The following is a 13,118-nucleotide window of genomic DNA, read 5'->3' as shown; positions in this document are numbered from 1 at the left end:
AATATGTGTCTTTTTACCATTACTTAACTGTTTAGTGCACTTTATGTCTTCTTTGGTGTCATATATAGGAAATTGCCATTTTGAGAGCTTACTGCAGTTTATTGCATAGTGTAATGGAGTGCAGTAGCATGATCTCAGCTCACTGAAACCTCTGCCTCCTGGGTTCAAGCGATTCTCCTGCCTCAGCCTCCCAAGTAGCTGGGACTACAGGTGTGCACCACCACGCCCAGCTAATTTTTTTTTGTTTTTGTATTTTTAGTAGAGACAGGGTTTCACCATGTTGCCCAGGCTGGTCTCAAACTCGTGAGCTCAGGTAATCCGCTCACCTCAGCCTCCCAAATTGCTAGGATTACAGGTGTGAACCACTGCTCCTGGCCTCAAGTAGACATTCTTGAATTATAAGCAGTTAAACCAGGTGATGTACAAGTGAAAACAAAGACAATGGTTTCTTTGCCTAGTATATAATATTTATTAAGAAATGACAGAAGACATTGTATCACAGATATAACTGAAATATCCAGCAGGCAAGATCATTATGATCCAAAAACCAAGGGATGGATCAGATGTTAAAATGTGGAAAGTCCAGCCTACTTCTTAGAAGCTGAATGTTGGGTGATGAGCTTCCATTCTCTCTGGTGACTTGAGGAATGTCACTTGGCTATAATTTGGTGTCTTTGATGTTGCAAAAAATTTTAGGTAAACAAGATAAAATAGATTATAAAGCATGGAAACATTAGACTTGTGGATAGTTCTCATGGATAAATTCCACAACATGTCAGTAATTTTTAATCCTGCAGAAATATCAGAAATAGTATATCCCAAGCAAATTGATGATCAGCAGGTGGCTTTGTAGCATTTCTGTGTCCCCAGTGAAGGGTCAAGGTATTCATTGTAGAATGGAATCAGATAGAATTGTGAGCTCATATACTTAGTAGTCTCCATCACAGGCAATGCAAAGTCTGAGAACTTGTTAGTGGTCCAGGGGTGGTCAAGGGATGAACAGTTCAGAGACACTGTGACCTAGGCAATTGAAAATAAGCAAACTGGCTTTCAGCAAGTGGGCTCACAGCAGCAGACTGGGCGGCAGCAGGACTGTCCACAGTAGGACGGGCGGCAGCAGGAGGCCTGGGCATGGTGCAGTTGGCAGCAGGATGGGGGCGTGCAGCTCACCACACAGCAGGGGGGCAGGCAGGTACCCTCCACACGACTGTCTGGGCGGCACCACCTGATACGGGTGCTCACAGCTCCACTGCTGCCCTCCTGGCCATAGCTGATGCCACCACCAATGCCACAGCCAGTTCCGCAGGAGCTGGTCTGGCAGCAGCTTGGCTGGCAGCAGCTGGTCTCACAGCAGCTTGGCTGGCAGCAACTGGAGCTGCAGGTCCCACTGGTTGAGAAGCTGGGAAATCCGCAGAAGCTGGTCTGGCAGCAGCTTGGCTGGCAGCAGCTGGTCTCACAGCAGCGTGGCTGGCAGCAGCTGGTCTCACAGCAGCTTGGCTGGCAGCAGCTGGAGCCACAGGTCCCACTGGTGGAGAAGCTGGGATATCCACAGAAGCTGGTCTGGCAGCAGGTCATGGTGTCGGAAGTTGGGTTAAGAGTTAGGTTGCTTGGAGGAGTTTCTGAGGTTTGGTGGTGACTTCCACGTTGGTCCTTTTATATATCTGAACCAGCTGCTGTTTACAAAATTGTTAACATATTTTCTTTGTTTTTGTTTAAATTTGTTACTCCGTGGATCTCTGATTGGCTTATGTTGAAATACTTGTGACACATTATGAGCAATAGTTTAGAAATTACTGTTTTATAGTTTCTTCTGGACTCCTCATATCAGTCCTTTGCTCTTTGGAATATGTTTGTGGTTTCCCATGTTCAAAGAGTACTTCCATTTTAGTCCAAATGAATGCTCTCATTTTACATAATAGTTATTCCACGTGACAATCTATCCATACCTCTAAGGCTAAGAGTAATAATTGTGCTGTTATATTTAACCATTATTTTTTCCTCCTAGATATATAGACTAAATTTTATTGAATTTTGGGTATCTGGATATCTACTGAACTGAAGGAATACCTTTGGTCATATATAATTCGCAGATTTCACCTTTTTTTGTTCCAATGTCCTATTGAATTACCGATTATAGTTCCTTTGATTTCAACCAATTTGGAATGTGTGAATATTATTCCTGTTCCAGACCAGAAATCTGTTCTTGGGAACCAAACTGACATAGTATTTAGGAAGGTATCCAGCAGAGTCCTTAGTTTGTGGTAGAACCTTAATAAATGTTTACTGAATCTGATTCAATAAATGTTTATTGAATAGGTGGAGTAAAAGGCTTGATTCATGGATATCAATACCACTCAAACATGATTAAAGAGAACTTTCAAGCTGTAGTACTTCTCATGAAAGAGTCTTGTTATTTGCTGTAAAGAGACTAGGAAATGTGTTTTTTGGTTTATTTTATTTTATTTTATTTTATTTTTTGGATTTAGTAGTGGAACCGGGCTCGGGAAAAAATATCTAGGAGTTATGACACTTTGAAGAATGTACTGCCATCTACTTTATTCCTCTTGGAAACTGCATAATTTTGTGTGTAATCCATCATTTCTACCAATTAAATATAGAGGTAAGTTCTGGGAGCTTGTAAATAATGTGGAAAACGTGTTTCTTTCTATATTTGCATCCTATTGTATTTTGTGTATTACACTCTAATGCCTAATGAAGAATTTAAAAATTAAATGGTAAAATATGTTTTGTTTTGTTCTAGGTTGTGTTAATTTTTTTTTTTTTTTTTGAGACAGAGTCTTGCTTGTTGCCCAGGCTGGAGTGCAGTGGCGTGATCTTGGCTCACTGCAAGCTCTGCCTCCCAGGTTCACGCCATACTCCTGCCTCAGCCTCCCAAGTAGCTGGGACTGCAGGCACCCACGACCATGCCTGGCTAATTTTTTTTTTTTTGTATTTTTAGTAAAGAGTGCGTTTCACCATATTAGCCAGGATGGTCTTGATCTCCTGACCTCGTGATCCACCCATCTCAGCCTCCCAAAGTGCTGGGATTACAGGCGTAAGCCACCGTGCCCAGCGTGTTAACTTCTTAAGGGAATATCTTTTAAGTTGGGTTGCAAAGTGCAAAATATAATCGAGCTGTTTCAGATTTCTAATGCTTCTGTCTGACAAATGGCAATGGTAGAACTCAGCGGGTGCTCTCTATAGCTGTTTCTTCTACTATCATTTAGACCAAAGATACACCTTACGCATACGTACATCAAATGAAGGTGAATAGTGGGAGTTGAAGCTTAGAGAGCAATTCAGGGATCAGTGGGAAGAATGTGAAAGGCTAAGGTGTAGAAATTAAACCTAAATTCTCTTGGAAAATAGGTAGTATCTAGTAGATATTTTTAAATCTATTTAGAAGGTAATGCAATTTCTTTAGATTTTGGGGCATAAATGAAGGAGAACATTTAGTATATTAAATGGAAGGAGACAAAAGATGGTAGAATTACATTTAGATAGAAATCAATAGCTTTGATCAACCTTAACATTTTAGCTAAAGGTCAACCTTTATTGGTCTAGACCTAATCATAATAGATTAGAGCATGTAAATATCTGAACTATAAAAATTCTTTAATTCATGGAGCATTTTTAAGCTGATGGATTCAAGCATAATTTACTTTGTATTTAATCTTTCTGGTTTAGACTTTATGGTTATGCCTTGGTATTATTATCAAATTGCAAATCCACTCTTGAATACCAGCTACAAGAAGACATGTTTAAAGGTAGAAGGAGGACATAACTCAGTTTGCTTTGCACATTAAAACATTTTATTTGAATTAATCAGAGATATTCAAGGAAAAACCAGGTCTGAAGAGCATGAGCATCAAGAGAGAGTTGGGGGAGCAGAGATGTCACTGAAATGATGAACTATTCCATCCTGGTCCTCTGCTCAAGCAACGCAAGCTATCCAGAACACTGATTGATACATGTTTCAGTAAGTGAATTTGGCACATCCACCGTGTCCTAACTAGGAGTTTCATTATCTCTGAGCAGCTTAACAACATCATGGTACTTAGCATCCAAGTAAAATCGGACAGTTCTTCAGAAATCAGCACAATTTTTCTGTGCTTCCCCTTTCATTCTTAAGCGATCAGCAACCTGGCTTTTAGCAGGTGGGCTCACAGCAGTGGCAGCAGCAGGCTGGGCGGCAGCAGGACTGTCCACAGTAGGACGGGCGGCAGCAGGAGGCCTCGGCGTGGTGCAGCTGGCAGCAGGATGGGGGTGTGCAGCTTACCAGGTAGCAGGGGGGCAGGCAGGTGCCCTCCACGTGGCAATCTGGGTGGCACCACCTGATACGGGTGCTCACAGCTCCACCGCTGCCCTCCTGGCCATAGCCAATGCCACCACCAATGCCACAGCCAGTTCCGCAGGAGCTGGTCTGGCAGCAGCTTGGCTGGCAGCAGCTAGTTTCACAGCAGTTTGGCTGGCAGCAGCTGGAGCCACAGGTCCCACTGGTGGAACAGCTGGCCATGGTGTCAGGAGTTGGGTTGAGAGCTGTGTTAAGAGAGGTTTCTGAGTTTGGGCTGTACCTTCTATATCTGTCCTTTGATATGTTCCCTAGAGCTGCATATTTACCCAACACCTTTTCTTGATGTCAATTTCAGTGTGAGTCTCTGGCTAATACCTGAGGTGTTTATAAAGTTATAAATAGCATTTCAATAGCCTTTTTCCATTGTACAATTAAGTCTCATTATGTTTCTTCTTTGCCCTCTGGGCGAAGTGAAGGCTCGTCATGGAAGCCAAGTACCGAAGTGCCTCTTTATGCAAGTCACATGACAGACTAGCCTTGAGCCAAGTGTCGCCCTGACACATTTTGTCATAGTTGTCCTTTGATAACCTTTAGGCAAAATTTATCTTAACTGATCATTTTTCCTTAAATGGTCACTTAACCATGATCATGATTTTATAAACAATTTGTCCAGACTTGGAAAGACTAACATTAGTGTCATCAAAACATGAACTACAACCTGATGTATCAACTTTCAAACCAAGTATGCCTTTCTATGATCAATTTGTGCAAGTTATAGGATCCTCAGAGCTCTATCTAATATTCTTGCCTTCAGTAGTAGTGAATGTACATATTGCTAACTAAAATCTTTAATGACTTTTGCTTGTAGATTGTTTTCTGACTCTATTAAATTAAACATATGTGCTAGTAATGAGTACACATTGTAACAAGTCAAAGAGTACAGAGGTATATAAAGAAAAATTAGTATCTTTTCCCTTCCTGGAAGATGCACACATCTCTTCCAAAACTAATGCTCTAGAGGTAATCAATATTAAGAATTTGGTGCACATTCTTTGACACCTTTATCCTTGCTTCTGCAAATATAAACCAGCATATATACATATATATCTTATATTTCAGAAAAGTTTGGGTCTCCTACACATGTTTATAGTTACAAATTTTTAATTGTGGTAAAATATACATACCATAAAATTTATGAACCATTTACATTAACCATCTTAACCATTTGTAAATAGTCTTGTCACCCTTGTTGAAAATCATTTGACCACATTCACATTCAGAAGAATGAAATTAGACCATTATCTCACATTATATACAAAAACCGACTTAGAATGGATTAAAAGACTGAAATGTAAGAAAGACTCAAAATGATAAAACTATTAGAAGAAAACAGAGGAAACTCCGTGACTTTTGCCTGGCCAATATTGTGATATTGTGAACATGAATCCAAAAGCATCAGCAAAAATAGACAAGTGGGATTACATCAAACTAAAAAGCTTCTGCACAGCCAATAAAACACTAAACTGAGTGAAGATGCAAACCACTGAATGGGAGAAAATATTTATAAACCACATATCTGATAAAGGGTTAATATCCAAAGTATAGAGGAAACTCAAACAACTCAATACCTGTAGTAAGAAAACAAATAACGTAATTGAAAAATGGGCAAAAAATCTAAATAGACATTTCTCAAAAAAATCTACAAATTGCCAACAGGTATATGAAAAATTTTCAAAATCACCAATCATCGGATAATGCAAATGGAAACCACAATGAGATATCGTCTCACACATATTAGGTAGTTATTATCAAAAAAACAAAAGATAGCAAGTGTTGGAGAGGAAGTGGAGAAAAGAGAACTCTGGCACACTGTTGGTGGAAATGTAAATTAGTACAGCCATTATGGAAAACAATATGAAGGTTCATCAGAAAATTAAAAATAGAACTGTCATATAATCAAGCAATCCCACTTCTGTGTATATACCCGAAGGAAAGTAAATCAGTATTTTGAAGAGACATCTGCATTCCCATGTTCATTGCAGCATTACTCACAATAGCCAAGATATGGAAGCAACCTAAGTGTCCATGTCCATCATTAAATGAGTGGATAAAGAAAATGTGATACACACACATACACACACACACACTCACACACTGGAATATTATTGGTCATAAAAGAAGGAAATCCTGCTATTTGGGGCAACACAGATTAAACTTGAGAACATTATACTAAGTGAAATAAGTCAGACAAAGAAAAAGACTAATATTGCACTTTCTCACTTACAAGTGGAACTTAATGTAAATGACAAGTTATTGGGTGCAGCACACCAACATGGCACGTGTATACATATGCAACAAACCTGCACATTGTGCACATGTACCCTAGAACTTAAAGTATAATAAAAACAAAAAAAACTCAAAAAAAAGAAAAAGTTGAACTCATGGAAGTAGAAAGTAGAATGGTGGTTACCAGGGGGTAGGGTGGTGGTGGAGTGTGTTGGGAAGATGTTGGTCAAAGGATTACAAAATTTCAGTTAGATAAGAGGAATAAATTCAAGAGATCTATTGTACAACATAGAGACTATAGTTCATAACAATATGTTACAGTCCTGAAAATTGCTAAGAGAGTAGATTTTGTGTTTTCACTACAAAAAACTTATGTGAGGTAATGCATATGTTAATTAGTTTGATTTAGCCATTGTACGAAGTATACATATTCCAAAAAAATGTGTTGTACACAATAAATACATATAATTTTTGTCAATTCAAATAAATAAATAAATGAACTCATTTAACCATATGTGTATTTGAGGGTTTATTTCTAGGCTCTCTGTTCTTTTCCATTGCTTTATATATCTGTCTTTATATCAGTATCACACTGTTATGATTACTGTAGCTTTACAGTAAATTTTGAAATAGGAAAATGTGAGACCAACTTTGTTCTTTTTTAAGATTGTTTTGGCTATATAGGACCCCTTCTAATTTCATTGTATTTTAGGATGGATTTTTTTAAAATTTCTGCAAAAACATCATTGGGATTTTTATAGGGATTGCGTTAAATCTGTAGATTCTCTGGGTAGTATTGACATCTTAACAATATTAAATCCTACAATCCATGATCTCAGGATGTCTTTTCATTTATTTGTATCTTCTTTAATTTCTTTCAGTAACATTTTGTAGTTTCTGGTGTACAAGTCTTTCCCCTCCAAGGCTAAGTTTGTTCCTAAGTATTTTATTCTTTATTTTATTATTATTACTATTATTTGAAATGGAGTCTCACTCTGTCACCCAGGCTGGAGTGAAGTGGCACAATCTTGGCTCACTGTAACCTCCACCTCCTGGGTTCAAGCAATTCTCATGCCTCAGCCTCCCCAGTAGCTGGGACCACAGGCATCCACGAACATGCCTGGCTAATTTTTGTATTTTTAGTAGAGACAGGGTTTCACTATATTGGCCAGGCTGGACTTGAGCTCCTAACCTCAGGTGATCTGCCCACCTCAGCTTACCAAAGTGCTGGGATTACAGGCATGAGCCACCATGCCCGGCCATAAGTATTTTATTCTTTTGATGGAATTGTTTTTAAAATTTTCCTTACAGATTTTTCATGGTTAGTATATAGAAATGCAATTTATTTTTTTTAGTAGAGATGGGGTTTCACCATGTTGGCCAAGCTGATCTCAAACTCCCGACCTCGTGATCTGCCCACCTTGGCCTCCCAAAATGCTGGGATTACAGGTGTGAGCCACCGTACCCAGCCAGAGATTTTGATTTCTGTAACTTCCTGGTTGTGAAAGCACTGTGTAAGTTTAAGTTATGGTAACAGAGCCTTTGCCATTTCTGAGGCCCTAAATAACTACATTTACTCTATGTTTTTATGGTCATTAACCTCCACTGGACCTCTGGATAACAAATTTCCTAATGTGGTATTAGAAGAGAAGGGATATCAAAAGCAGATTAAAGTTTTTCATATGACATTCTATGAAATATACATCCTGAGTACACTCAATGAAAAAAAAAGATATGTTTGTTGCACCAATAGTTAAAATTTATTAGACCTTGGTATATTATTCCTCTTTCAATAGGGGGTGCAATTTGCAGGACGGTGGGATACAGGAAGTGAGTGTCCTGAGAAGGACAGATGGCTCTTCCATGGTCTCGTCGGCGCTGAGACTCAGAGCGTGGGCTTCAATGCTTGCAAAGGCTCAGTTTCAAGGTAAATCGGCTTTTTCATTTCTTGGGTCAAATTTGTATTTTGGCGTCCTCAGAAAGAAGAGTAAGGTCTTTCTGGAATTGAAAGGAATCAGATAACTCTGAGGCCAAAATATTTGGTAGCCCCCATAAGAAAGCCAAAGAAAGGTTGAAGAATTTGTTAGTTGTCCATAAGTGCTTGAAGAAATAATTTGTTCATGAATGGAACTGAAAGTGGAAATTTCAAGTTGAAAATCAGCAAACTGGCTTTTAGCAGGTGGGCTCACAGGAGTAGCAGCAGCAGACTGGGCGGCAGCAGGACTGTCCACAGTAGGATGGGCGGCAGCAGGAGGCCTCGGCGTGGTGCAGCTGGCAGCAGGATGGGGGTGTGCAGCTCACCACACAGCAGGGGGGCAGCCAGGTACCCTCCACACGGCAGTCTGGGCGGCACCACCTGATACGGGTGCTCACAGCTCCACTGCTGCCCTCCTGGCCATAGCCAATGCCACCACCAATGCCACAGCCAGTTCCACAGGAGCTGGTCTGGCAGCAGCTTGGCTGGCAGCAGCTGGTCTCACAGCAGCTTGGCTGGCAGCAACTGGAGCTGCAGGTCCCACTGGTTGAGAAGCTGGGAAATCCGCAGAAGCTGGTCTGGCAGCAGCTTGGCTGGCAGCAGCTGGTCTCACAGCAGCTTGGCTGGCAGCAGCTGGAGCCGCATGTCCCACTGGTGGAGCAGCTGGGATATCCACAGAAGCTGGTCTGGCAGCAGGTCATGGTGTTGGGAGCTGGTCTGAAGTCTGGGTTCTTGGAGGAGTTTCTGAGTTTTGGTGATGGCTGCCACATTGGGCCTTTTATAAGCCTTGGCCAGCTACTGTTTACATAATTCCTGAAGTCTCTTCCTTATTTGCGTTTGATAATTTGTCTCTGAATGATAATTGGCCTCTCCCTGAATTATTTGTTGAACCTACTGAGAGCCTTTGAAAGTTGATTCTATTTGGTCTGCAATTAGGCTTCTTTACCATGGTCAAGAAGTCATTGGAATTAATTAGGAATGTGATCCCTAACTCCTCATGTTTCTTAAAATTTCCTCATGGTCAAGGAATAATTGACTGATGCCTCACTTTTAAGGATTGTCAATATTACTCAGTGTTGACCCTTACAACTGGGTGATTGGGTCTCACATGACAGTTTAATTCCCTCCAATTTTAACTGTGGCTCCTTCTCTAACTTTCTTATCTTCCCTTTGACTGTGAAGCAAGACTATATTCAGCTGGCCAGAAAGGGATGCTTTCTCGGGCCTGGGAGATTTGCATTAATTGCTATTGATAACATTTTTCCATCGCTGATTATGTGCCTAAATAGTTCTGAGTACTTCATATGTGTCAATTTGCTGAATTTTCACAGCAATCTATGGGCTAGATATCATTGCCACTCCCATCAACTATGTGAGAAAACTGAGCCACAACAGATTGAAGTAACTTACCCAAGTTCACACTAGTATCTAGTGAATCTGAAATTTGAATCCACACCCTCTGATTCCAGACTAAACTCTTTAAACACTATAGTCAATTCTTTCTCTCTTTCTCTCTGTCTTTCTCCCTTCCTTCCTTCCCTCTTTTCTTCCTTCCCTTTCTTTCTTTCTTTCTTTCTTTTCTTTCTTTTTCTTTCTTTCTTTTTCTTTCTTTCTTTCTTTCTTCTCTCTTTCTTTCCTTTCTTCTTTTTTTATGTAAGCAGTCATTCTAAGGAAAATCCAAGGGTGAAAGCAAGCCATAAAAATTTGCTTCCTTTCTTACAGACTTTTTTGAGAGCAAAAGGAAGGAAGGGAGAGCTTAGGGTAAGTAATAACACTGTTTACTAGAGCCATTCCTAGAGATTTTATTTATTTATTAACAGCATAATAAGCACACTTCAAGAAAATATTAAGTGCTAAAAAAGTTAACCTCCTTGTGACTTTGTCTCATCTTTTATCTTAGGATATTCTATAGATTTAGATTTTTTAACTGCATAAAATTATACTTTTTAACATATTAATACTGGAGTATGTGATTTACTACAGAGTGTTAGATCGGCTGTATGCAGTTTATTAATTATAGATATTAGAGACTAATCCAGTGAACTGGAAAGTTTATATAATTTGAATGAGACAGCTGATGACGGTGAATATAAAGGTTTTGTTTAGATGCAATAAAAGGTGACCAGGCCTCCATGGAGTATGGGTTCATTACAGAGAAATGCAAGTTACGATGCTACTCTTGGATTTTGAACCAGAACACCAAGTGGTAGTTCTGCTTTTCTAGAAATGACAGCTTTGAGTTTACATCATAACTCTTTCTGAGTCAGAATTAAGACATATTTTCAAATCCCACATCAAATTTGGTTTAAAAGATATGATTCTTTGTGAATTCCTTGCTTCTTTTTAAGCAAAGCTACATCACAGATTCTTTGATTAGCTAATATTTTTTATGTTGGATGCTTGAAATACGTGGATGTGTCATGACAACAATCTCAGGAGCTATTTAATTCAGATCTAAATTTAGCAGAATCTTTGATACTAAACAGATGTGTCTCCTTTTGCAAAAGGCTCAGATATCTGAGGACTTGAAATACATTATTGATAAGAGCACTGGAGACAGTGGCGTTGCATATCAGTTCTCCCTTTCTGGGCTTTTCTACTGTGGCACTATTTTCAACATCTTCCTCAATGCAAAATTTAAGGTATGACACTTACTTGAGAATTTGACTCCTGTGCCACAGAACGAAGACTAATCTGAACATTCCCTTACCTCCTCTAAGTACATTAAGAAAATGAAATTTATTTTATTTCACTTTACATAATATCCTTCAAGTTTAGGTATGTTGTAATATGTGACCGAATTTCCTGCTTTGTATAGACTCAATAGTATTCCGTTGTGTGTATATACCACATTTCTTATTACTGTGCTGATTCCCTCTGGCTTTCATTACTTCATTTAAGTGATGGGCTCTAGACCATTCCAGTACCATAAGAAGAAAGAATGTGTTTGTCTGTTATTCCTGAACGTGGCTTTGGTTTAACACAGATACTAATGTTTGAAATTATTTTTCTTTAAGATATCATGGTTCTGGTTTTCTAGTTACAAGTTTTGGGGATTCTCCCAATTTCTTCATCTCCATTTTACTTGTTCTCTAATTCAGTTGTGACTGCCTTAGTTAGATTCTCGAGAAATAAAACATGATTGATGTACCAGTCAAATGAATACAACATTCCTATGTAGGGCTTCTGTGCTTCTGCTCTGGGCTTCCATCCTAGTAATCTAGACCAGATAACACATAAACTTCAAGGACCTCCTCTTACTACCAACTTTTATCCTAAGCCAAGTCACAAGATCTATCTCTTCCCTCCTGAATGCCAACCAGGCTTTTTTGGGGTGCTGCTGAGCCAAAGTCCTTTTAATTAAAAAGTACATCCAACCTAAACCCTCTCAGAGACAACAGAGCTCTAAATGAGGAGAATAAAATGTTGACTACATCGTAGGGCCATTGTGTATAGATGTACAGGTCGCGCCCTGATGTGTGGCTTGTGGCTCTGTCCACTCAGAGGAAGGAGCATATTATTTCTTACATCAAGCTGGAGGCTCAACAAACTGTGCACCCCCCTGTCTGTATCTTCTCCAAAGTGGTGCCTTTTCCTAATTCTTTTAAAGTTGTGCTAGCAGAGGTCCTATTCTTTTGATTTTTTAAAATGGAGGTTAAATTCACATAACCTACAATTAACCATTTTAAAGTGTATAATTGAGTGACATATAGTATATTTATAATGTTGGGCAACATCATCTCCCTCTAGTTTCAAAAACTTTTCCATCATCGCAGAAGAACACCCCCATGACCTTTAAGCAATCACTTCCCATACCCCTCTACCCCCAGGCACTGGCTCACCACTTTGATTTAATGACGAAAGTTTATCCCTTGGAATGAAAGCCTCACTATGCATCTTTTATTTAATGCTTGCTTCATCTAGAACTCTCTCTGAAAATTAGAATAAGAACGGTGACAGTATATAGCCAACATCACATTCATTTAAATCCATCCTTGCAGTGAACATTTATTTTCTGCTTCACAATACATAAGAAGATTATACAGGTATTATAAAAACATCAGTTGATACTCCCTTTCATCATTTTTCAAAGTATATTTTGAGGAGTATTTGTGTTACAGGGTGTTAACAGGTAACATAAAAATAGAGAGTTTTCTGGCTAAGTTAGTTTGGGAGTGATGGTTATAGAGTTGTTTTTTTTTTTTTTCTTTTCTTTTTTTTTTTTTTTTTGAGATGGACTCCCACTCTGTCACCCAGGCTGTAGTGTAGTGGCGCGATCTTGTTTCACCGCAACCTCCACCTCCTGGATTCAAGTGATTCTCCTGCTTCAGCCTGTAAGACCACAGGTGCCCGCCATGACGCCTGGCTAATTTTTGTATTTTTAGTAGACATGGGGTTTTGCCATGTTTGTCATGCTGGTCTCGAACTTGTGACCTCAGGTGATCCACCTGCCTCAGCCTCCGGAAGTGCTAGGATGACAGGTGTGAGCCACTGAGCCCGGCCACTGGTTGTAGAGCTTTCTTTATTGCAGGGCATCTCAGTCCCTTTAATATTCCAGTGTGG

The 13,118-nt window shown here is 39.5% G+C and overlaps 3 protein-coding genes across 3 annotated transcripts; all 3 read right to left on the bottom strand.

Annotated features, from left to right (window-relative positions):
* Positions 1-1,021: 1,021 nt before the first annotated feature.
* On the bottom strand, positions 1,022-1,610 carry LOC743449 (keratin-associated protein 1-1). Its single transcript, XM_003315445.5, has one exon. The coding sequence runs from the start codon at positions 1,573-1,575 to the stop codon at positions 1,051-1,053; it is 525 nt and encodes a 174-aa protein (XP_003315493.4). The 5' UTR covers positions 1,576-1,610; the 3' UTR covers positions 1,022-1,050.
* Positions 1,611-3,789: 2,179 nt separating this feature from the next.
* KRTAP1-4 (keratin associated protein 1-4) lies at positions 3,790-4,633 on the bottom strand. Its single transcript, XM_001147248.6, has one exon. The coding sequence runs from the start codon at positions 4,514-4,516 to the stop codon at positions 4,151-4,153; it is 366 nt and encodes a 121-aa protein (XP_001147248.4). The 5' UTR covers positions 4,517-4,633; the 3' UTR covers positions 3,790-4,150.
* A 3,684-nt stretch (positions 4,634-8,317) lies between these two features.
* LOC743364 (keratin-associated protein 1-3) lies at positions 8,318-9,308 on the bottom strand. Its single transcript, XM_001147177.4, has one exon. The coding sequence runs from the start codon at positions 9,254-9,256 to the stop codon at positions 8,753-8,755; it is 504 nt and encodes a 167-aa protein (XP_001147177.4). The 5' UTR covers positions 9,257-9,308; the 3' UTR covers positions 8,318-8,752.
* Positions 9,309-13,118: the final 3,810 nt, after the last annotated feature.

Source organism: Pan troglodytes, chromosome 19, assembly GCF_028858775.2.
Source record: "Pan troglodytes isolate AG18354 chromosome 19, NHGRI_mPanTro3-v2.0_pri, whole genome shotgun sequence".
NCBI lineage: Eukaryota > Metazoa > Chordata > Mammalia > Primates > Hominidae > Pan > Pan troglodytes.
Note: the sequence above shows the minus strand (reverse complement) of the source record. Positions and strands in the feature narration are given on the sequence as shown.

Bases quoted from the DNA above. Each gene is read 5' to 3' on its own strand.
- LOC743449 (XM_003315445.5), bottom strand. From the start codon at position 1,575: ATGACCTGCTGCCAGACCAGCTTCTGTGGATATCCCAGCTTCTCCACC.
- KRTAP1-4 (XM_001147248.6), bottom strand. From the start codon at position 4,516: ATGGCCAGCTGTTCCACCAGTGGGACCTGTGGCTCCAGCTGCTGCCAG.
- LOC743364 (XM_001147177.4), bottom strand. From the start codon at position 9,256: ATGACCTGCTGCCAGACCAGCTTCTGTGGATATCCCAGCTGCTCCACC.